Below are 25,471 nucleotides of genomic sequence, written 5' to 3' on the forward strand. Positions count from 1 at the left end.
TCATATACCATCCTGCAGTCATGTGACCCGGTAACTGGTTCTAGACCACTATTCCTGCCCAACTGCCTGCAAGTGGGCCCCTGATGTGGAAAATAATTTGGTTGGGGCTCAGACCAAAGCTTATGAACATGTATGCAACTATTTACTTCAGTTTTATAAAAGAGATGAACCTTGATTTGTGTTGCAATCCTTTTTGTTGTTGTACAGAAACACTAGACTGGTTACTCACATGTTTATTGCACACCCTCAAATTTGTTCAGTATTACATACTGTATGTACATCACTTCATTTCCATAAGTGCAGTTTCTTTCAGAAATAAGACAAATACTACATGCTAAGGCACCTTAAAAGCTGTTTTTATACACCAAAAATATAAGCCATCTAGTGTGCAAGTAGAATAAGGCCATTACAGAAGCTGTTGTCCACTAGGGAGAAGGCAATACTGTATGCCTTTTCACCAGTATCCTGTACCATAAAGAATTTATGCACTATACATTTCAACCAACATAATTTTGGTCAAATGATTTGAGGTCCTATGTTGAAAAGTTGCATTATCAATGCATTTGCACAGTCTTACACACAGAACTTTGTCTTCGGTCAAAAAAAGGAAGTCGGGACTAGGCGTTTTCATTTCTGACAAAAATAAATTGGCCTCCTGATGAGCAATAGTGTTAGGTTTAAAATAACACCAACTTCCCTTCTGCATAGTATTTCATGATCTTTGTAATTATTGTAACGGTACCTTGTCCGCCCAGAAGTTTTCATTCATGTAGTATGTTAAGATTTATACATTATTAGTATTAACTTTAGAAAGTTAAATGGGATTTTGAGCCCATACAAAGATAACCACTGCATGCATCAATCTAGTTGTGAACAGACTATATCAAAAGACATTAAGGAAGAAATCAAAGGTTACATTTTGCATTTTTGAGACATCACCGCTTCCAAATCCTCAGTTGAGGTAATGAAATGAAACTGCTTTTAACTTCAATGTAGATAAGGGACCTCTGCTGATGGTGTGCAGAGTGGAGAACTGCCTTGTCAGTTAGCCTCATTCAGACAGGTGATTTCAGACCTAGGAATGTGATCATATCCTAAGCTGAGTCATGAGGTTAGAGAGGGAGGAGACGCTCTCCTTCAGCCTGGAATCTTCCTCCTGTCCCAGAGGGACTCCAGCCAGACGCGTAGAACCATTTGCTCCCAGGATACATGGTAGGCTGAGAAACACCTCCGTGCCAATGCCTCCCCAGCCCTAGAGCCCACAAGAAAGGCAGATGTAACTCTCGTCTATCATTTATCACCCTTGGCACTTTTAACAAGAGAATGCACATGTGGTATGTCATGTGTATAAGTGGGCACGAGTTACAATGAAAAGCTGGAAGTACGGTGACAGGGAGCTTGAAATTTCTTCTCGGGGGGTCAATATTTTGGCATCAGAATCAGAGTACATATCTAACGAGAAGATGTCCGGAGAAATTTTGAGTGTGCCTGCTGCTTGGTGCCCTCATAGCTCGAGAAGTACAAGTTGTACCGAGAAAATATTTTCACAATGAGCATCCCAAGGCTTCAGTGAAGGCGCTGATGTATTAGATGTGTGCCTACTGTTTACGGTATAGGAGCTGTCGCAGTTTAAAAGCTGCCGTCATCTCTTTTTTTCACAAGAACTTCAGAGCACAGTCAATGGGAGTTTTGGTCAGCACTCTGTGCTTGGAGGCGATTTATTCAAAAACTAAGTCATGTCACAATGAAAGTCACACTGGGTGAGAGAGGACACATTTCTCTACGTTTTGATGGATAAATTGTCCCTGATGGTTGAAAATTGTGGGAATTAAAATAGGGGAAAATTTGGGAAAATTTTCAGGGATGGCTGAGTGTGGGCCATGTGACACTCAAGCGCTGAACATTCCACCCAATTCACACCCATTATAAACTCTAAACTGGTCTAAAAAGCATAAAACTTAAACGGCGTCTTCACAAAACCCGTACTTGATATTAAAATATCGATTTAGCTCAACGAAGTCTGAAGTCTTGTGATGTAGAACCATATCTTTACGTTAAACTATGACGAAGTAATGTGGCTCCAAAGAGGGTTGGGTTTAATCACTTTCACAACGACTTCCCATTGTTTTTCTATTGGACATTTTTCACAATTTTTTTGCGATTTTCATCACCATGGTTACTCGAATCACTAAGGAAAGTCATACCACACCATTCCCGATCGAACCATACATTTTGATGTATAATTTGTGGGGGTTTTCTCAAAGCTGCGGGACTATTTACGTGGTAAAATTTGTACAGAAGGAGAACAAGTACGACAAATAATAACATGTGTCTGCTTTGCACAGCAGGCACATAATAAGCCAAGTAAGTTTAAATCTGGTGGGTTGCTCACATGAAACAGAATATAAGATGGCATATGAAGTGGAAAGGCTAAGTAGGTAAAGCTATACATGAAGCCCACTTATGGCCCTATTTAGGAGATGAGAGAATCCTCTTCTGCCTCAAGGTTTTTTCATGTGGATTGATTTGACTAAGATCCACATCACACTGAATCACACAATTTAAAAAAACAGAAACTTGGGCTCATTGCTCCATCGTCTATACTAATGTCTTAGTGCATAAAGTGAAAATATTGTTGTGAAAGTGCACTTTTTGACATAGGAGAGAAGTGAAACTGATAGACAAGTATTGGTTGTGCTACCTGAGCCAGTGTAGAGACAGAGTGGGTCTTCTTCCTATCCATCAGGATACTATGGGTAATGTCAGCAATGGACAGTCCTACTGACCATGACCGCTGGCCTCGATTCTTCATCATTTCAAATGCCCTGAATGTGAAGAAATATTCAAATCAAGACTATGTTTAAAAGTATATTGAAGACTTTTTTCCATCATACAGCTATTAAATAAACTGTAGCAAAGCCCAACCATTGTTGTGATGACACTGAGTGCATGTTATAATTTCAATATACTTGTTGCAAATATGCTTTACACCGCTGACATTGTACTGAGCTCAATATCACTATGGTGGCATTGCCTTTTTCAGTCAAGGTATTGAGCTTTTACAGATAAAGTGCCGAGTAAATTAAGTGCAGTCCATGCCTGCATTGCAGAAGAGTCTTTTAATGTGACTCTAAATTACTGCACTCTGAACCCTCTGGTGCCATACACATTCCCACAACAATCATATCCTTATGTTTATGTGTGTGTTTCCAAAAATTCCAAAAATACTTGACATGTGCTGCATTTCTAATATAGCACCCACCTTAATCAATATTTCCCTCATAATTCTTTCATTTCGTCATTAAATAACCCCTTAAATGTTTCCATGAAAATGTTATATGCAACTCAGTCATCAACAAAAGTCTGGCAAAAACCACCCTTTATCTTTATCATTGCACATTATCACAAACATAACAATTATCCTTGTCTACCTATCTAACAACGGTTTTGTGGAGTTGGAGCCTGCAGCAATCTCTGGCTGCTGGCTGGAGTTGAGCCTAATGTTACTCATCACAGCAACTGCAAAACAAAGACACAGAGGAAGGACCGAGAACATGAGTCACTGCATTCAAGTCTTCCAGAGAAGAAAAAATTTGAGATTAGCAGAGAATGCAACTCTACTGGTTATGCTAATACAAATGAAAAAGGAAAGCAGGTGAAAATGATGGAGAGAGATTGACAGAGAGAGCTAAGCCATGATGAGACAGATGCTCATGGGGTCAAGACAAGGCATGTATCTGAATAGATCATCACTAAAATCCAGCTCACCTCTGTTGTCAGAAAGTTCTCCGATGACCCAGGCTGGTTTGTGTGAGTTGAGGTTAATGTCCAGAACATGACAGAGTCGTTTTGAGTCCAGGTTACACCCTGCTCCAATCACTTGTGTCGGGGGCAGGCCGCTCTGTCTCCAGGCAACATGGGTCATGATGTCCACTGCAAAGGGACAGAGACATCATAGATGATGGTGCAAAATGGAGTATGATAGTTGTCTTTTTAGTGTGTTTGTGTGCGTGTGTGTCACCGATTGTCACCGACCTGGCTGTGAAGCAATGAGCAACATGGCATTAGGGCTGAGCCGAGCCAAGCCAGGAATAATTCCCCGGTACAGGTCTACGTTAGTCTGGACCACACCCGCATATGACTGATCGCTGCTCCATGCATTTGCTGTGACCACAATTACCCTGGAACCTGCAGAGGCAGACAAATCTAGAAAAAAAGACAGTGTTAACATTCATCGGTCTTTTGCTGTGTATGGACTGAATAATGAAGAGGAATAGCAAACTTATTGTGTGTTGGTGTAGAAAGAGGACACACCTTTGGAAACCTCAACGTTGGGCAGGTTAAAAATCTCCAGATCAACACTACCACCCTTGGTTGAACTTTCCGCGACATCAATCAAAACAAGTTTGTCCACTTTGCCCTGCGGAGCAATCAGACATAAAATCAAATAACTAATGTCAGCGTTATTAAAATGAAAAGCGCTCACATAATTTCAAAGGTTTTTTTTTATTCAAATACCAATGTGATAATATGAGAAGTGATTTACTTTGGCTAAAATGCTCATCACTGATGCCATTCCTAAGTCACCTCCACCAATGACAGAGACTTTATTGATTGGTTGATCATGGTGCCGAACCCCACCTGAAACTGACACATGTTAGCTGTGTGATAAGAAATGCAGGAGATTAAGCATATACCACTGTCCACTACTAGAGACACTAGTAGAGACATTATTTTGTATTTCTTTGCTATTGTGAATTTGTCACGTCACCTCTTGTACGCACAGATCCTTTGTGCTTTTGCTAAATTGTATAATAGCTCTTAAATACATAGGTATAGAAATTTATTTTCCTATTGCAAGCCCATTTCTAGTACTTGCAACTTTAATGCATTACTTTTTTACATTTTGTATTATGTCCAAGTGCCACAATGAGCAAAGTCTAATTTGCTAGAAAAGCACTATAAAACATACAACTTGACTGATTGATTGGCAAATAAAAGCAGCTTCTGATTCTAAAACACAAAATTAGCAGCAAAGGCTGTGTAGTATGTCTGGAAAGAAAGGGTATGCCTTTTAAAGGTTGTCTGGTGTTGACTTGTGGCCACATTTACTTGTATCTTAATAAGCTTAATGGCAGTCAAGAGAGTAAAGCAGGCCCCTAAAACTGCCTCTGAAGCAGTCAAATGAGCAACCAGGGGCTCTAAAAATGACACCAATTGGGGCCCAAAGTACAAACATCTACGTCACAACCACAGCAGCAAAACTGTGTAAACGTACCGTTGTCAGCCTTTGGTAAAATTATAGTTCTTTATAGTTAATCATCTTTTTTTGCTGCTGAATTTTAGTTCCTGAAAGTTGGAATTGTCAACCATTCTCTTAGCCTATGATCACAAATAAAGAGCTGTTTCTGAAGTCCTAGGTTGGCTGTTTTCAAGTCAATGGGGTCAGGGCTCTCATTAGCCATAATTGTTGAGACAAATAGTGAAGTTTTAGGTGTAACATAATTAACTTTTTGCAGCTACAGCTATTGTAGTGTGGATGAGAGCTAGTGTGGAGTTGTTGCTCCTGGGATGCCAGAATGTATTGTTTGGACCTCTGGAGGTGTCATGGTCCTAATTCAAACATATCTGAGTGCAAGGCAATTGCTGAACCTTCATTGATTTGGAGACTAGAGACAAACGCCAGAAGCGCATGTGGATTGCTGTTGTCTCCTGTGCTCTTTGAGGACAGTGGAGGTTCCTCCTCAAACTTGGAGATCATTTCAGCCAGGAGACCCACCACAGATGACTTGGGCTGTTAGAAAGAAATGTCAGGAGCAGAATGGATGAAGCACTAGTGAACAGCTTCTACGCTCCCATTTATAAGTATCTCCCAGTATGCAACTTTACATGATCCCAGTTGTGCAGTCCTGGTAGGTAGATCCGTCCTCTGGCATCAACGTGCTTGCCTTCCCTAATGATCATGTTGGGGGTTGGTCTAAGCAAACATATGGGAGGTGTGAAGGGAAAGGAGTCCATTAGCCACAGTTGGATGGGTAGGTTGTAGGAGCGCCCTGAAGATAAAAAAAATAATAACAAGCAGAAGTATTATCCCTACACTGACAGAGTCCAGCTGAATTTCCCCCCATTCTGATGTCAGTAGAAAAGCGCTATATAAATGTAATCCATCCATCCATTATCCAAACCGCTTATCCTGCTCTCAGGGTCGCGGGGATGCTGGAGCCTATCCCAGCAGTCATTGGGCAGCAGGCGAGGAGACACCCTGGACAGGCCGCCAGGCCATCACAGGATTATAATTATTATGTGTTAAGAATGTTTAGGTCAACCTTACCATCATATTTGACAGGGACGGTGCCAATTAACTTTAGAAGATCCTTCTGAGTGCTGTCACTGAAAGCTGAAAAAAGGCAAACGGACACATTAAGGACCAGAAATGGGCGTCTAGATTATCTTTTTTTTAAAAATTAAAACCAAGCGTCTAAAATGAATGAACTGCTTAACACAATCACTGTCAAGCTCTTTGTGAAGTCCTTACTATATGTGCCTGTAACTGGTCTCATCCCAGGGTATACCCGATGGATTTTCTGCAACTCCTCAATAGCGACATCCCGGAATTTGTACTGTTTTCACAAAGGCGGAAAGAGACGGATCAGAAACTGTTGACGAACGACAAGCTCCTCAATATCAACAGATGTCTCCTGATGAAAGGATTTCGCTATACCGTAATTCACACCCATACATGCTGCCAATGCGTCATGTAGGAGCTGCACTGTGCAACCAATCTCCTTACAGGCGATGTGGCGACGCCACTAAGCAGCTGGTTCAATGGCTTTCACAAGGGTAATTATCAGGAGTCAAGGAAGGGGCATCATATCCATTCACTCACCCTCTTACACTAAGGTTTACTAATTGATTGGTAACTAAAGACCTAGCGGCCTCTTGCAGTCAGTTGAATGCTTGGGCAATATCATTCTAAGCACTAAGGAAAACGCATCAGTTATGTAGGCAAAAAAAGGAAGAAAAAAGAAAAAAAGAAAATCACTCTATCTGGCTTTGGTTGAAATTTCAAAACCCTACAGTGTCTTAAATATCTTCAGTGTTGCTAACGCTTTAATAAGAGCACCTACTGAAACTTGAATGACGCTCCCAATGAACAAAGCTGGTTCAACCAGTTTTTTTAAGACCGGTATGTTTAACTGAACATGAAGTTGTGCTAGCAGGCATACGTTCAGTACCCTCCATAGTATAGTATAGGAAGCAATCCGCGACTATCAAGTCACTGACCTTTGAGAGTATCCGCTGTATCTTCTCTGCACTAAGGTCCATCTATTGCGCTAAAGCGAATCACGTCGGTTTTCACAAGCCTTCTACTTTGATCGTACGATGGTGACAACTTCCGCAAACTTTAAAAATGGGCGTGGAAAGATAATGCGCGCGCATACACACACGCATGCGCGCACATACACACACGGCAAGTCGCAGGGGACAATTAGCTCACGCAAATTAGATACTGCAGACCTCCAGTCACACCAACTACTAGGCAAAAAACAAAATTAAAAACCATCAAAAAGAAAAAGAATAGTACACACTGCTTTGGGCACAAGTTTTTTTTCTTTTCTGTAAATGCTATCAAAGATAAACTTTTTCTACAAGTGTTATTTGTTGTACAATATACAAGACCTTCCATACATCTTAGTTGTATTTATGATTGTCAACCTTCGAGCAAACAAACGGCAGATGACAAGTAGACCTCGTTAAGCAAAAATCGAACAAATAAAAATGACCAAGTCAATTGCTTGTCAGACTTTTTAGAGGGGGGGGGACACATTAACTGGTTATGTTTACCTAATTACAGTCAATAAACGTTAATGGAAAAAAGTTTAGCATTTGAAAAATATATAGTTTCTGTTGAAATGGCACATTGACGTGTCACAATCTTGTTACAGTCTAAAAATAAATTCCACAATATGCGTCATGACTATGTTTGCCCTTGCAGATCCGGTTGGCTTGAAAAAAGAAGAAGCTTTTCTTAGTGCAAAACTTGCACCTGATGGAGGAGAAATAAATAATGCAACAAGGCAAAAGTGTTCATGGTTATAGTTGTGTCCAACAGTTATCTGTAGGAAAATGAATGAAAGGAGTTTTTGAATTTGAGTTGTTCCGTTCTGCTTTTAACTGATGTTTTTCTCTTCCTTTATTCAGCTCTTTTTCCTCCAATCTCATGTGTTGCCCCTCCTCATCGTAGCGCAAGCACAAACTGAGAAGCGGAGGAAGACAAAAGATGCACTGACGCAGACACAGTGAATGGACAGCATGCATTAAGGTGCCCCCACTCCACAGTTTCTCCATCTTTGATGGAAATCCAGGAAGGTTTCTGTTCATTTGAAAGCTCCAGGAGGTTCATTTCAGTTTTTTCTTCTTTTCACTTTTCAGTTGAATCTCCTCTTTCTCCTTCTTCTCTTCCTCCAGGTCTTCTTGCACCGCCATTCTAAGGCTGATACAGAAAAGCAAAACAAACAAGAGTGTGCGTATGCACACGCACGAACGCGTGCGTGCACACACACACACACACACACACACACACACACACACACACACACACACACACACACACACACACACACACACACACACACAAAGCAGAGCACATTAGGCAAGATATAGGAGTCAAGGATTTGTTCACTTGTGCTACACTGTCATTCCAAAAGGCTATTATATGTCAATATCAAACATAATTTCCTGACTGGACAGGGTAGCTATCACTGTGTAGACCAAATAATTTATTAAAAAACAGCCAGATTCTTTAACCTGCAAGCATTTAAACCTCCTACCACAGTATCTAAAAAGAGTGTACACATTTGTATGGTATATTTGCTTTTACATAGATCATAATATTAAAGTATTTGCACCCCAAGACAAAATAATATACAATAATGCATCTTTGAGGGCAAATGAGAAAGATGCCTTAAATGAAAGTGTATCATTAAACACTAAATTCATGCATTCTCATAAATAACCATGCAAAAGGTTTTATAATGCTTGCTTCCAATGTGTTACCTTCTCGCCTCTTCTTTCTGTTGGTCTCTCCAGCTGCTCTCCATGAATTTTAATGCATAGTCACTTTCCTCCTTATATCTGTAGTAAAGAGTGGAAAATATTTGGTTATCCTCATGTGCACGAAAGTTGGTTGACAACACATGGAAACAGATTAATCATAAGCACATGAAGTGTGAACAATTCTTACTTGGACCGATCATAGCCAAAGATTTCCCTGATATGTTTGGAAATTTCTGATTGCTCATCTCCTTCATCATCGATGAAATCATCCATCTCTGAGTCATAATCCTCTTCATCCTCATATTTCCTCTTGTATGCAGAAGTAATTGGTGGCAGATTTGTAACTGGAAGACAAAGATTACCAACTAATTATATAACATGACAAGAAATGATTTTTTGACGCTTGTATTTTTTTCATTCTAATATGAACGAAAATATTGAATGGGGGTTTTCTGTTTGGGAGCTTGGAAAAGTGAATGATACAGCCAGCAAGCTAGTTTGTGCATATTGAATAGTGTGATATGACACGAAGTACCGAAATCCCATCTTAGCTATCGACATGTCAGCCCCCACCAATAAAATTCCCCACCATGGAACTGACCCAAGAATAACAAAGGCTAGTGGGTACTGCTGGCACAGCTCATTCAGCCGGGCAAACAAACTCTCTGCAATGTATTACTGGCAGTGTTTTCTTTCCAGGCTGGTTGCACAAATGGCAAAAGCTGTTAACCAAGCAAAATATGTTCTGCTTCAAAAGAACAGCTGTCAAATCACTAAATTCCATGACATCCCACACCATTTAAAATCCAATAAAAATGCAGTTAACTTTAAATCATCCTTGTTTTAAGGTTCACAATTTTCATAAGGGGTTCATATAGGGTTTCTCAAGAGCACCATTTTTCTGTCTTGTTCTCACCTGGTGGTCTCATCATGGGTCTGGGTGGAATTCCTTGTCTAGAAGCTATTCCAGGTCTCTGTGGCATCCCTGGCTGAGGAGGAACCCCTGGTCTGGGTCTACCCAAGTTCTTTGATGAAATGGTCTCAGACACCACAGTGCATTTGGGTCTCCCATGTCCAGAGACAACATTGCCAGCTGGCTGACGAGGAGGTATCCCACTATTACTGGGTCTACTTGTTCCACTCCCGTGGGGCCTGATGCCTCCTCCACCAGACCGACCTTGCAAACTGCTGCCAACAGACCGGGCCTGTGGGACAGCACTAGGCCTCATCTGAGTTTGGCTCACTGGTTTTGATGAAGATCTCATAGGTCCACCATTATTTGACTTCACCATGGAGTTACTTCCAGGCCTTAGTGATTCACCCTTTCCAGGTTTGTGGCCTCCACCTGTGGATCCTACCTTTGATAAGATGCCCTGACTGGGTCTGGGGTGTCCTGAGCTACCCTGCTGAGATTTTTGGCCCATCAGAGACATGCTAGGAGGCTTTGTCAAAGAAATAGCTCCAGAATTTCCTTGAGATAATGAGTTGACCCTTTTGGAGTTAAAGTCACTTGTGGAGCTAGATTTTTGGCCAGATGAAAGCCTGGGCGCTAGTTGTTTTTCTGGGACCTGAGAGGTTGCTCCCTTATTAAGGAGTTTGCTCTTTAAGGCACCTGCAGAACTAGACAGGCTAGTCTTGGGTCTGTCTCTATCACTATGTGAAGTCTTTTGTCTATCTCTGTCTCTATCTCTACTACTGAGAGAAGGCTTGGATGAACCCTGGCTCCTGTCATTTGAAGACACTAGCTTCTGCTTCTTCCCTGACCCACTAGATGTAGTGGGCTTTTCTGGGGAAATCTTTTGTTGCCTTCCATTTCTCTGCTCCTTCTCGAAGATGTTTTTCTTCACGGAGCTAGAGCTAGACTGGGGTTTGGTGTCTTGGCCTCTCTCTGGCCTTGAGTCTCTCCCTTTATCCAATCTCTTAACCCTTCTCTCCAGCTCCAGCTCCCTAATCTCATCAGCTGTGCGAGGTCTTTCATCGTTCTTCACTGGTTTGGCTTTTAACTCAACTGGCTCAAATTGCTTCTTCTCTGCCAATTTGAGCAGGTCTGCAAAGTTCATGGGTGGTGGGGCAGGTTTGGGTTGTCCATCGGGTTTCTTGGATGAGGGCTTGCTGCTACTACTACTTGCCACCTTGCCTGACCTTTGTAGTTCTGGTTCAGGCTCTGAATCTGTCTGTTCATATTCATAGTTGTCCTCGTCATCTGCCTGGTCATACGGGTTCCTTATACAACTTCCTTCTACCGTGTCTTCTATTGACCTCTTTTTCTTCTTAGGTTCTTCCATTGGGACCCCATTATAGCCTTTGAAATTGTCCTTAGTTCTAGAAGCCATTGCACGTGCCTTACGATCAGACTTCAACTCAACCCTCTTGGCTAGAAGTTCATCTTTCCGTTTCCTCATTTGAAGTTCTGGAAAACAACCAGTCATGTTAATGACAATAAAAACTCAAGCCGTGTCTTGATGTTTTCTAACAGTATGCGTGTCATTCTTTTATTACTTATACAAAGTGGATTTTATCAATGCTACCTTTCTTTTTGCTTTCCAACGCTTGCTTCTTTAAAAATGCCTGCACAGCGGAGGAGTCCACACGTTTCGCCTTTGGGTCCTTTTTAGCCGGTCCAGTTTGTAAGCTGTACCTTTTGTTCTGACATGCAAGATAAGGCAAGCATATTATTATTCACTTGAAAAGAGCTTTATTCAAGATAACAAAAATTCCTTATGATTTTCCACTGTTCACAATGACCTAGAATCAATAAGATCAAGGATAAACAAATGTTTTATGTGTAATAAATAGGTAATTAAAGGATGTGCTATTTACTTGTTACAGAACTAGTGTAGCGCCTCGACGAGACTATTGCTTTTCGTAAGACTCTTAATGCTGTGCATGATGACATGAGGGGGCAGGATTGACCTTTTGCAAAGTCCTGCCCCCCCTTAGTTACTGTTGCTATGCCCATCAAGCTTTTCAGAACCATCCAGGAAGTAGCCAGAAAACCCCAAAACATGAAGGAAGAAATCAGCACATTCCCAGAAAAAATAAGTGATGTATTTTGGAGTAATTCATCATTAATATCATCCCGTGAAAGGCAGAAGGGGTTACAGTATGCAGGAGGGATACATTCAGAATATTAAAAGTAAAACCGACTTGCGTGGACTCCGGGCTGCTGGGTGCGACTGTAATTGAGGGTAAAGCTTACCGGTCGCAATCAAAGAATGAGAAACCCCATCAACTAATTCTGAAACACATTGCGGACCAATTGTGCTTTTGCACTGCAGGGTAAGTTAAATATTTCAGCTATTATTGGTATATTTTTAATAATCCATTGTCACATAACCGTATTATAGTGTTGATTTTGGCCAAGGTTCCCCATGGCGTTCTTTTATCCAGGTTTTTTCGGGGGTTCTGTATGGGCTCCTGGGGGTCGCAGGGCGGCCAGGGACATGCCCGGGGCTGGGGGAACTGCCCCATGACTATAAGGTAAACGAGATGCCTCCGCAGGCGGGACGACTTTTCCAAATGGCCGGTCCCCACCTGGAGCTCACAGAGGGGGAGAAACATTTAAAATAGGCCGGATATGGGGAGGTCAGACTGGCCAGAGACCATCAGAGCCGGCCCTCCCTGCGGGTCTTTATGCTCTGAATGAAAGGTGGAACCTGGCTAATCTGTGACTAGCATAACAAAGTTATGTTAGTAGGCTAGCTAGCTATCATTAGCTACCATTAAATTAGGTATCTCTGGCCACAGATTAACCTGGTTACGTTCATTGGGTACATTAATAATGTTATTTTGTTAGTCAGTAATACATTGATATGTCGATAATGGTAATAATCATTGTGTGGGTAAAAGTAACAGTAATAATACATTAGCTATATTAGCTATCAATAATAGCTAGTAGCAAGCTTAGCTTGGAGCAGACAGGTATTTTTGTTGTTTTGGATGGATTAAGCTGGCCATGGGGTCTGCTATATTGCAAAATCCATTGCTGACAGTTTTGTGAATGTTCTCATTCATCCAGGTCATGGTTGTCCAAAGGAGTTGAATCAAGTGCAACTGGACTTGGTATATATCCGTGAAGACGTTTCGCCTTTCATCCAAGAGGCTTCCTCAGTTCGTGCCTTTCTGACTAGACCAAGCTAGTCTGACTGGCTGGTGATGAAACTCAGAATTTATCCTCAATGGGTTGTTGTCAGAGCTATTGATATGCGTGGCTCTTTGTGATCCGATGTTTACCGACGCCCGTCGCTAACAGAGCCATATACACTCACTGGCCACTTTATTATGTACACCTTGCTAGTACCGGGTTGGACCCCCTTTTGCCTTCAGAACTACCTTAATCCTTCGTGGCATAGATTCAACAAGGTACTGGAAACATTCCTCAGAGAGTTTGGTCCATATTGACATGATAGCATCACGCAGTTGCTGCAGATTTGTCGGCTGCACATCCATGATGTGAATCTCCCGGTCCACCACATCCCAAAGGTGCTCTATTGGATTGAGATCTAGTGACTGTGGAGGCCATTTGAGTACAGTGAACTCATTGTCATGTTCAAGAAACCAGTCTGAGATGATTCGAGCTTTATGACATGGTGCGTTACCCCGCTGGAAGTAGCCATCAGAAGATGGGAACACTGTGGTCATAAAGGGATGGACATGGTCAGCAACAATACTCAGGTAGGCTGTGGCGTTGACACGATGCTCAATTGGTACTAAGGGGCCCAAAGTGTGCCAAGAAAATATCCCCCACACCATCACACCACCACCACCAGCCTGAACCGTTGATACAAGGCAGGATGGATCCATGCTTTCATGTTGTTGACGCCAAATTCTGACCCTACCATCCGAATGTCGCAGCAGAAATTGAGACTCATCAGACCAGGCAACGTTTTTCCAATCTTCTATTGTCCAATTTTGGTGAGCCTGTGCGAATTGTAGCCTCAGTTTCCTGTTCTTAGCTGACAGGAGTGGCACCCGGTGTGGTCTTCTGCTGCTGTAGCCCATCTGCCTCAAGGTTTGACGTGTTGTGCATTCAGAGATGCTCTTCTGCATACCTCGGTTGTAATGAGTGGTTATTTGAGTTACTGTTGCCTTTCTATCAGCTCAAACCAGTCTCCCCCGACCTCTGGCATCAACAAGGCATTTTCACCCACAGAACTGCCGCTCACTGGATATTTTCTCTTTTTCGGACCATTCTCTGTAAACCCTAGAGATGGTTGTGCGTGAAAATCCCAGTAGATCAGCAGTTTCTGAAATACTCAGACCAGCTCGTCTGGCACCAACAACCATGCCACGTTCAAAGTCACTTAAATCACCTTTCTTCCCCATTCTGATGCTGGTTTGAACTGCAGCAGACCGTCTTGACCATGTCTACATGCCTAAATGCATTGAGTTGCTGCCATGTGATTGGCTGATTAGAAATTTGCGTTAACGAGCAGTTGGACAGGTGTGCCTAATAAAGGGGCCGGTGAGTGTATATATGAGTGGTTCTTTTGTGTACCGATGTTTGGCCGCGCCCGTCGTTATCGGAGCTATTGATATGCGTGGCTCTCCTGTGCTCCGATTTCCAGCCGCGCCCGTCGCCATCGGAGCTATTGATTTGCATTTGTTTGGACCACTTCAGTCCACTGAACAGTGGACCACTACAGTGGTTCAGTGACCACTGAACAATGAAGTCGAAAACAACACCCCCAACGACCGTCGCTGCTAAACAAATGCAAATCAATAGCTCCGATGGCGACGGGCGCGGCTGGACATCGGTACACAAAAGAGCCACTCATATCTATGGCTCTGTTAGCGACGGGCGTTGGTAAACATCGGATCACAAAGAGCCACGCATATCAATAGCTCTGACAACGACTCATTGAGGATAAATTCTGAGTTTCATCACCAGCCAGTCAGACTAGCTTGGTCTAGTCAGAAAGGCACGAACTGAGGAAGCCTCTTGGATGAGAGGCGAAACGTCTTCACGGATATATACCAAGTCCAGTTGCACTTGATTCATTGCGGACATTGCGGTCCTTGCATTCTGGGTTTTGGGAAGGGAAAGAAAACTACACCCCCTCCAAACTTTTCAGATATCTAGTATCCGATTTGCAGATCCCATAGGCACACTGTTTCAGCATTTTGCTGTCTGTTTGAAAGCTTGACGGACCTCCCTCACATAGAAACCGTTGCTAAAGTAGGATTGGACAAGCACCGTTCTGGGGCGGTACTTCGCGAAAGGTCAATTAGCTGCTGGTTAGCGGTTCTTCTGGCAGCCAGGTTGAAATGTGTGTACTCCATTTGGTCCCAGAAAGTTGAACTAGTTCATCTGGACACGTTTAGTGGAGAAACGTTTCATCATTCATCTAAGTAACTTCATCAGTCTCAGCTGACTGCAGGTATCCCCAACCTTATAAACAGCATAGCTCCATAATGACTGAAACCGGCGATCGGTTTCATATGCAAATTGCTGTGGCCGTTAATTAGAGTTACAATGGCAATGTGTACTATTCACAGACGATTGGGGAATAGTTGAGATCACAGCATTGTAAGATGGCGACAGATGCACTCTTACGCTGGCGTGCCACAATAATTTAATTTTTCAGAAAACATAATTTCATTCCTTTCAGAGTCACGCAAGTGCACTCCCGAGGTCGTGTGGTGTATAGGGCATGGGAGTTGCGATTGAAAAGAGATCTCTGACTCTTGACTCATTCTTCCAGGCTGGCTCGCCACATTGGTGTCAGAAGTGGGATTGAGCTGAAGAATGGAGAAGGAGCTCCAGAGACTGGAGCAGGACATTGAGCAGATCCGTTTGCACTTGGAAAACTTGGCGTGGCAAAAGACAGAGCCTGCCAGAGATGGAAGTTTTCCAGCCCATGGCTCTAGTGCACCGTGGCTCCAACGCCCCCTAGAGGACAGGAGGACCAGCACCGGGGGGGAGCATGCTACCAGCCGCTACCGATCACTCCATAGAGGCCAGGAGGACCAGCACCGGGGAGCGCATGCTACCTGCTGCCCCCACAACCCCCTAGAGGACAGGACTAGAGGATAGGAGGGCCAATACAGGGGAACGCCTGCTGCCCGCTGCCACCGATCGCCTCCTAGTGACCGGGAGGGATGCTGCGCATAAAACACCAGCCAAGCTGCCCAAACAACAGGATGACACAGCTAGAGCCGTACCCCTCGCAAGTGCAATTAACGGCATGGCCCAATGGATGGAACAACGAAGAGGCTGCCATCCACCTGGCTCTGGTGTTGGAGGTAAAAGCTTTGCAGGTGCTCCTCAACCTAGCCCCAGTGGAGCAGCAGGACTTTCAAGCCCTGACCATAGCGCTGGAGAGGCGATTTGGGCAATGACTCTGCCCTGACCAGAGCAGGGAGCAGCTATCCAGCCGCCGCTGCCAAGAGGGAGAGAGTCTGGGTACCTTCGCCACAGATGTGCAGCTACACGCCCAAGAGGAGTTGGCCCTCCATGCTTTCCTGCAGGGGCTCACGCCAGAGCGGTTGCGCCAGCATGTTTGCCTCACCATGCTCCAGTCCCTCCCCGAGGCTCTCTGCGAAGCTGAACGAGCCGAGGTGGTACTCTCCACACGGCTTACCCAGCAGAAGGCCCCCACTCTCCAACCGCACGTCAGGTTGGCCGACAATGATGAAGAGGAAGAGGTAGAAGAGGTCTACCAAGTTCGCCTCCAAAATCCAGGTGACGTCCACCCCAACAGACTGACTGCTGTTACTGGTGTGACAATCCTGGACACATAACCCACGACAGTCCAGCACCGACGCCGAAAGCCAGAGTCAATCAGCTGGCTGGAAACAACAGTGGAATGGCCTAGCGAGAGGACCGCCACACCAGTATCCAGCCCCCCCCCCCCCCTTCAAGGCCGATGCGTGCTGGTTGGCCACCTTGGTCACACCAAGGGACTGTATTTGGGCTGCCAACTTGACGGTTGATCCTGCTGGGCCCTGGTAGACACAGGGTCTACCATTTCCCTGGTGCGACCTGGCGTCCTCCCAAGCACCACTGGCCCCCTCTCGGTAGCACGGTCACCAGCCAATGCCCAGCTGATGACGGTGACAAGAGAGACGGCTGGCATGAGAGGGAAGAGGTCACTGTGAGACCAGGCTGGAGACCAGGAGCTGACAGACAAGTTCTGACTCGCCAACATCAAGGAACTGTGCATCATCAGCCTGGACCTGCTGACCCGCTGGGGGAGCCCGTGTTAACGTGTCAGAGGCAACCATCACCCTCGGCACAATGACCATGGTGCTCCAGTCTAGCCGAGGGAGCAGCGGTCTCAGGGACCAGTGAGCCAGTTGCCAAGCAGCAGCCGCTCAACAAACACAGAGCCCTGGTGCAGCATTGGAGTGCTGCTACTGCCACCGGCAAGAGGAACGGGGCCAGATGACGCCGACAGTGGCGGCCATCCAGACCGCCAGCAACAAGATGAGGTGGTTCCTGTTGACCGCACAGCAACTGAGGAAGCAGCAGGAGGCTGACATGGCCCTTGCGCTGGTGAGGGGTTGGCTGGAGATGGGGCGACGCCCCAAGTGGACAGAGGTGTCAGCGCTGGGGCCCGAGGTAACGGTCTACCACTCTCAGTGGGGCAACTTTAAGCTCCACGACGGGTTGGCATACCGGAGGTGGAAAGCGCCCGGAGGAGGGAGTGACCTCTTGCAGCTATTTGTGCCCCATCTTCAGGTTCTCCAGATGGTCCATGGCTCGGTGGGTGCGGGGCACTACGGGAACACCAAGACCCTCCACCGCCTCTAGGGGTGGTTCAACTGGCCTGGATCCTCCACCGCCTCTGGGGGTGGTTCTACTGGCCTGGCTGTTGATGAGACGTGGGGCTGCATGTACACTGCTGTGACTCCTGCACCCGCCGGGCCTGGGCCAGCTCTGAAGTATGGCAGAAGAGGGCCTATGACACACGGTGTGTGTTGGGCAGTCTGTTCGCCAGTGGTGATACCTTGAACATTTGAGGGACTATGTGTTGGGTGATGGAGTCGTCGGGGACGACTGACCCCTCATGTGGGGGCTATGTATGGACCGGGGGAGGCGGTCATTTCGACTGTCAGCAGCTCTGTGCTGGGGGAGTGCAGGGGCTCATGGGACTGTTAATATTTGAATTGATTATGTTATATTTTTGTGTGTTCGGATGTTCTGTTCATGCAGGGATGTGTTATTTTTTGGGGGTTTCACTTGGACTGGATAGAGGACTGTTACTGACTGACTGACATTAGGACTGTGACTTAAGACTGACTGTGACTTAAGACAGTTGCGACATCGGGGGGGGGGGGGAGTTTCGTTACGTTGTTGTCTGTTCAAAGAAGGTTGAATCAGTTTATCTGGATATAACCTCCATTGACATACTTTTCATCACTCAACTAAGTGACATCTTCAGTCTAAACTGACTGCAGGTATCCCCACCCCTTATAAACAATACAGTTGCATAACGACCAAAACCAACGACAAGTTTCATACGCAAATATATGTGTGACCATTAACTTAAGAGTTTCAATGGTCATGCGTACTATTCAGAGGATTTAGAAATGTTTGCAATCACAGCATTGCAAGATGGTGACAGATGTACTCTTAGTGCCCCCCCCCCCCTCGGTTCAGGGATGGTCGTTCCCTCTAACACAGATGGCCTCTTTGACTCCCCGTTCAAACCAGCGTCCCTCGTATCAAGGATGTGCATATCATCATACTTGAAAGAGCGGCCACTGGCCTGTAGATGGGTGTAGACTGCGGAGTCCTGGCCTGACGTGTTAGCTCTCCTGTGAGCGGGTAGTTTTGGGTTTTTTTTAGTCATTTTGAGATAGATATTGAGAATGACAATCTGATGTGTGAAAAACTTAGTTTATTATTTAGGTTTATTAAGTGAGCCTTAGGGAGGGGTAGGAAATTATAAGTGGTAACTTCCTCCTGCACCTTTTCGAACATATATTTGTTGGATTCTCTATTGAGAATTCCTGTTGAATTCTTCTGGTTTTATTTTTATCATTTACGCTTGGTCGAAATAATAGCCTTGAATTGAATTGAATATTCAACTTGATCTTCTCGGCTCTCCCTTTTAACCACCACAACACTAACTTTACGTTACTCGTTTATGTGAAATCAATCAATAGACTCACCTGTACACTGCTGAGACCTTGGTTTTGGGAGGCGATGGACAAGATATTCTCGAAATCCATCATGTTCTGCTGTAGGTGGTGTCAGCTGGCCGTACCTGATCCAACCAAACTTGAGGCTAGTCAGAGTAGCTAAGCGATAGACGGCTAACGGCGTGGTTCACGGTCTAATGAGATAGCTATATTAAAAACCAGCCCCATCAAACAACACTAATGATAGAATCGATTCCCCTGACCAATCCCCTAAACGGATACGGCGTTGTCAGCAAAAACATAGGCTAGTTTGATCGCTGCGAACTCGGAGAGAGATGAGAGGCTAACGGCGGACAGCTAATTTTACGTTAGCGCTTTACGTTTGCGAGCAAGCTACAGCTAGCCAGCCGCCAAGACCTAGCCCAATCAAACAACACGAAAGACAGGTTCCACTACTTACTCAGATAAACGGATACGGCGTTATGTGCAAAAACATAATCTAGTTTGACTCGGCGAGATCAGCGGCTAACGGCAGACACTAACTGATTTTACTTTTACGTTAACGCTTTAGCGACAAAGCTACCCAGCCGTCAATGCCCAGCCTGAGCAAAACACAAACAGGCTCTGTGAAAATATATAACGGACTGAAAAGAAAGCCCACGAAAAAGCGAAGGAAATCAACACTGAGGCAATGGTAAGGTTAGCGTTCAGTGATTAATAACTATAAACTAAGAAGACGGAATACATAGATGTACAACACAGCTGGTCCAGGTCGGAAGTATCCTGCCGAGTGGAGTCTTCTTCTTTTTAGGTTTATTTGCTGTTGGCAAACATCGATTTGGCACATTACCGCCACCAACTGGAATGTCTATGTACTAAACAAAAAAAAAACAAAAAAAAAACAAAACCTCGTCTTCGCAGAGGGACTAAAAGTCTCTCTCAGCAGCTGCTGCACACCTTCCCCAGAAACTCCAACAACACCAAGAAATGTCCTTGCTGCATCTACAATTATGTCAATTCTCTCAGATTCTCTTTCTACTCCAGCAGTACAGTTAATTACCATTGCCAAAAACGTAATCTGATCCTTACAAAAGCAAAACTCAGTATGCTTCCTGACTGACTTGTCCTTCTTAGGTTCTTGTCTCACATCATTCTGTTTCTCTTCATTCTCTTAGCAGCTTCAGCATACAACAATCCCTTTTTTGCTCTCATCTTATTCACTTTCTCTTCCTTAATTCTTTTTGGACACTGTGCTGACCCCATATCATGATTTCCCTTGCAGTGAGGGCACTTTGCTTGCACTTTCTCAACTTTACAATCTTCCATATTGCAGTTGTCCTCCCCACATTCCCTAACTCCATTAACATACTGCAGCAACATGTCCATATTCTTGTCAACAAAAACACCTGAGAGGGGCTCTCTCACATGGCCTCACCCTGTAACTCACATAATCAAGGTACACTCTTTCCATCAATTCCCCTTCAAAAGTCAAACACAGAGTTGCTATTCTCTTTATCCCCTTGTCAGAATGCTCACACACACACACACACACACACACACACACACACACACACACACACACACACACACACCTGCAACTTTATTTCGCTCATGTAACTTTTCAGTGTTTAACATTATTGTCAGCACAATCTTCCACTACAGAAAGAATTGGTACTGGTGGTAATGCAAATTTTAGGCATGTAATTTAGAGGTTCACGAATTTATCAAATTAGTAAGACATGAAGGCCAAGGTTTCTACCGCCATGATGACTATAATCAGGAATCAGGGACATTTGTTTGTCATTTCTTTTCATGCACTTACGTACATGAAATGAAACGAAATATCATTTCCCCCAGCCCACAGCAGTGTAACACAAAGACAAAAGACATCCAAACTACAAGAACACATATATACAAACTACAAAAAAAAAACTACAAAAATTACAAAACAAAAACATAGCAAAAAAATAAAAATAAATCAGTGTCCATGAGAACTAACGCCAGGATGACCGTCAGATCTGCCAGTCTGCATGGGCTAGCAGTTAGCCGTCCTGTCAGACTGTTTCCTCCTCGGGCGCAGCGCCAGGCAGGGCCAAGGTCCCTGGGCCCACTGGACGCAGCAGACCAGGCTCCCCAAGCCGATCCAACGCCAGCTGTCCCAGCCAGACACCTTCGACACACCTCCCCGCACTCCACACAATGACACAAAAAACACAGTTAACGCTAGGTGAGGCCGCCGCCAGACCGCCCTGTATGGGCTAGCAGTTAGCCTAGCTTGCCCCGCTTCCGCGTACTGTCACACCGCCCTCGGTGTTTCCTCTTGGGGCGCAGCTCCAGGCAGGGCCATGGTCCCAGGGCCCACAGGATGCAGCAGACCAAACTCTCCTAGCCGACCCACGTGCATAAAGACGCTGCATGATATAATTGGACATTAAGGCAATGTTCTAATTATTCAAATGAGAAAAATTACATAATATATATATCTGCCCAGACTGATTATTTTTTACATTCTAGAATTCATCCTTTTTCAATAATTAAAGTTTCATTGTGAAAGTAAACTATATATATATATATATATATATATATATATATATATATATATATATATACTTGGCACAAAAAGTAAGGAATGTGTGTTTGGTAGATCATTCTTTGTTGTAACAATGCTTCTTGGCAATAAATCTTATACCGTTGGAAAGCCTGTTTATTTCCCTTTTAAATGGGGCCACATTTGTAAGGAACATGCATTTGTGGGATGAGCAGCAGAGCTGAGTATGTGGGTTGCGCCCATGAAAAAATTGCCAAATCTTCTCTGCTAATGCCAAACAGCTTATTTTGCTGTTGCTATTGACTCTTGTTTTGAGCTTCTGGTACCCCAGGTGCTGATAATCAGGTGCCTGATATAAGATTTATTGCCAAGAAGCATTGTTACAACAAAAAATGATCTACCAAACACAAATTTCCTTACTTTTTGTGCTAAGTTTATATATATATACACTACCGTTCAAAAGTTTGGGATCACCCAAACAATTTCATGTTTTCCATGAAAAGTCACACTTATTCACCACCATATGTTGTGAAATGAATAGAAAATAGAGTCAAGACATTGACAAGGTTAGAAATAATGATTTGTATTTGAAATAAGATTTTTTTTACATCAAACTTTGCTTTCGTCAAAGAATCCTCCATTTGCAGCAATTACAGCATTGCAGACCTTTGGCATTCTAGCTGTTAATTTGTTGAGGTAATCTGGAGAAATTGCACCCCACGCTTCCAGAAGCAGCTCCCACAAGTTGGATTGGTTGGATGGGCACTTCTTTGAGCAGATTGAGTTTCTGGAGCATCACATTTGTGGGGTCAATTAAACGCTCAAAATGGCCAGAAAAAGAGAACTTTCATCTGAAACTCGACAGTCTATTCTTGTTCTTAGAAATGAAGGCTATTCCATGCGAGAAATTGCTAAGAAATTGAAGATTTCCTACACCGGTGTGTACTACTCCCTTCAGAGGACAGCACAAACAGGCTCTAACAGGTACTATTTAATGAAGATGCCAGTTGGGGACCTGTGAGGCGTCTGTTTCTCAAACTAGAGACTCTAATGTACTTATCTTCTTGCTCAGTTGTGCAACGCGGCCTCCCACCTCTTTTTCTACTCTGGTTAGAGCCTGTTTGTGCTGTCCTCTGAAGGGAGTAGTACACACCGGTGTAGGAAATCTTCAATTTCTTAGCAATTTCTCGCATGGAATAGCCTTCATTTCTAAGAACAAGAATAGACTGTCGAGTTTCAGATGAAAGTTCTCTTTTTCTGGCCATTTTGAGCGTTTAATTGACCCCACAAATGTGATGCTCCAGAAACTCAATCTGCTCAAAGAAGTGCCCATCCAACTAATCCAACTTGTGGGAGCTGCTTCTGGAAGCGTGGGGTGCAATTTCTCCAGATTACCTCAACAAATTAACAGCTAGAATGCCAAAGGTCTGCAATGCTGTAATTGCTGCAAATGGAGGATTCTTTCACGAAAGCAAAGTTTGATGTAAAAAAAATCTTATTTCAAATACAAATCATTATTTCTAACCTTGTCAATGTCTTGACTCTATTTTCTATTCATTTCACAACATATGGTGGTGAATAAGTGTGACTTTTCATGGAAAACACAAAATTGTTTGGGTGATCCCAAACTTTTGAACGGTAGTGTATATTATATATATATATATATATATATGCGTGCGTGTGTATAGTGTAAGGCACATTATATTTGTTATGCCCGCGCCACCCCGCCCATCCAACCCCCATCCCTGTCCCCTGTTCCTTATTTCCATCTCAAGGAGTTGGCAACCCTATTTCGAGGAGAGGAACCCCCCCCCCCCACACAGTCTTGTGTTTCAGTTTGCCTGTGTGTCTATAGAAAATCATACTTGTTCTGAGCTCTGACTCTTACTAGAATTAGTTTTTACTACTGTATGCAGGAGTTTTTCTATATGTTGATTGTCTTTAAACCCCAATGGGCTAATCATGTAAGACTTCTTTGTTTTCTTGAAAACTATGAAGACACAGCTCTGCTTTCATTGACAACTTCCTCTGACTTCTGTATTAGTGTATTCTCTTCAATATATTTGTATACAATATATTTTGATCCTCAAGCTGTCAGTGTTTTGTGCATTATATCACGTTTATCAAGTGTCTGTAGACAATTTCCATGAGAATACGTATAATGTCAGAATGCATATAAAGAGAATTGTCACTAGTAATAAACGGCCAAACATGCACCATCTATCAGGGAAGGGCAACAGTATCCAGAAAGGGCCGGTGTGGGTGCAGGTCTGTGTCCCAACCAAGCAGTTACGCACCTGATTATGTTAGTATTTGTTAAGGACCTTGAGTTGTAGACTCACGTGTGTAAGTGCTTGGTTGGAACAAAGACCTGCACCCACACTGGCCATTTCTGGATCATCCCTGAATGGAGCTCACGCTGATGGAAGAGATTTTGTGGTCAGCATGTTTAACAGCATGTATTACAAACAGGGATGGTCTGAAGACCAATAGGCTATCCATCCATCTATTATCCAGACTGCTTATCCTGCTCTCAGGGTCGCGGGGATGCTGGAGCCTATCCCAGCAGTCATCACATTTACACCCTACACACCCTTATTAGCTCTGTGATGGTCTGGCGGCCTGTCCAGTGTGTCTCCTTGTCTGCCAGTAGGCTATATGTTTGTTAATAAATCTTAAATGTGCACATTTTAGGGACATACACAACCAAATTTCTAAAAACAAAAAGGAACTAATCTAAACTTAATATGAATCAACTTTGAATAACAGAGATCACAATAACCATAACAGAGATCACACACACACACACACACACACACACACACACACACACACACACACACACACACACACGCACACACACAGTGTGTGTGTTAAAATAATCCTGAGTCCATCCATCCATTATCTTAACTGCTTAAATCCTGCTCTCAGGGTCGCGGGGATGCTGGAGCCTATTCCAGCAGTCACTGGGCGGCAGGTGGGGGAGACACCCTGGACAGGTCGCCAGGCCCTGCATTTTAATGAAGCAAATTTCAGGCTCTTTGCCTCCACTTACATCTATGACTATAAAAAAAAACATAGGGCAGAGCTGTGGTATCAGCCAACGTATTTTTAACTGTCCATGGGTTTTCTTACTGATCGATAATACATGAAACTGTTGGCAGTCTGTTTTTTTCCCCCCTACCCAAAGCGGTTTCATTCGCCCTGCTCATTTTGTGTACCTACGTACGCGTTGCGACAAAATTCCCCTTTCCCTACGTCATATCCGTCAAAACTGAATAATACCTTTTGCGCCACGAGATGTCACTGCAGATGAAAAAAATAACGAACCTTAGACTATAGTATCTCAGGGAGGTGAGAGGCGCAAGGTCCTTATCATGACATGCAACATTTCCTTACATCAACATATTGTCATATTAGTTATTTCGTCCACATTTGGTATTGAAAGTGTAAACAATGGATGTTGTCTGTGGGTGGTTAAATCATTGAAGCAGCTTTGGCAAAAGTAGTTTTCGTTTACTTTTTCTAAGCTGTCAGTACATCACTGCACACAGCTGACAGGTACTTTGACAGCAAGTCAACTGACAGCGAGTCATTTTTTTTTCAAAATGTAAATAAAGACCATCTGCTCCAATATGAAAACAGCAGTGAAACTCCGCCCCTATGGGCGTTCCTTTCGTGAAGATACGCCCTTTCAGTTACAAACTCTGTTTCTATTGGTCGCCTGTCGCAGTCCCCCCCACATTATGGCAGTCTGTCACCACCCACTTAATGTTA

At 43.9% G+C, this 25,471-nt stretch overlaps 2 protein-coding genes across 3 annotated transcripts; both read right to left on the reverse strand.

Moving 5' to 3' along the window:
• Nucleotides 1-211: 211 nt before the first annotated feature.
• uevld (UEV and lactate/malate dehyrogenase domains) lies at nucleotides 212-7,476 on the reverse strand. 2 transcript variants are annotated; one of them, XM_056281851.1, is made up of 12 exons: nucleotides 7,285-7,476; nucleotides 6,536-6,620; nucleotides 6,332-6,397; nucleotides 5,890-6,053; nucleotides 5,653-5,794; nucleotides 4,547-4,641; nucleotides 4,315-4,420; nucleotides 4,036-4,206; nucleotides 3,769-3,933; nucleotides 3,432-3,519; nucleotides 2,702-2,825; nucleotides 212-1,252 (listed from the first exon to the last, which is right to left on the reverse strand). In XM_056281851.1, the coding sequence occupies exons 1-12, from the start codon at nucleotides 7,324-7,326 to the stop codon at nucleotides 1,088-1,090; spliced, it is 1,413 nt and encodes a 470-aa protein (XP_056137826.1). In that variant the 5' UTR covers nucleotides 7,327-7,476; the 3' UTR covers nucleotides 212-1,087. The 2 variants fall into 2 exon arrangements, with proteins under 2 accessions (XP_056137826.1, XP_056137825.1); XM_056281850.1 differs by having other exon boundaries at nucleotides 4,547-4,647.
• A 123-nt stretch (nucleotides 7,477-7,599) lies between these two features.
• On the reverse strand, nucleotides 7,600-19,935 carry spty2d1 (SPT2 chromatin protein domain containing 1). Its single transcript, XM_056282066.1, has 6 exons — nucleotides 19,177-19,935; nucleotides 11,586-11,703; nucleotides 9,974-11,467; nucleotides 9,245-9,401; nucleotides 9,058-9,135; nucleotides 7,600-8,494 (listed from the first exon to the last, which is right to left on the reverse strand). Exons 1-6 carry the CDS (start codon nucleotides 19,237-19,239, stop codon nucleotides 8,401-8,403), a joined length of 2,004 nt encoding a protein of 667 aa, XP_056138041.1. The 5' UTR covers nucleotides 19,240-19,935; the 3' UTR covers nucleotides 7,600-8,400.
• Nucleotides 19,936-25,471: the final 5,536 nt, after the last annotated feature.

Source organism: Lampris incognitus, chromosome 6 (genome assembly GCF_029633865.1).
Source record: "Lampris incognitus isolate fLamInc1 chromosome 6, fLamInc1.hap2, whole genome shotgun sequence".
Lineage (NCBI taxonomy): Eukaryota > Metazoa > Chordata > Actinopteri > Lampriformes > Lampridae > Lampris > Lampris incognitus.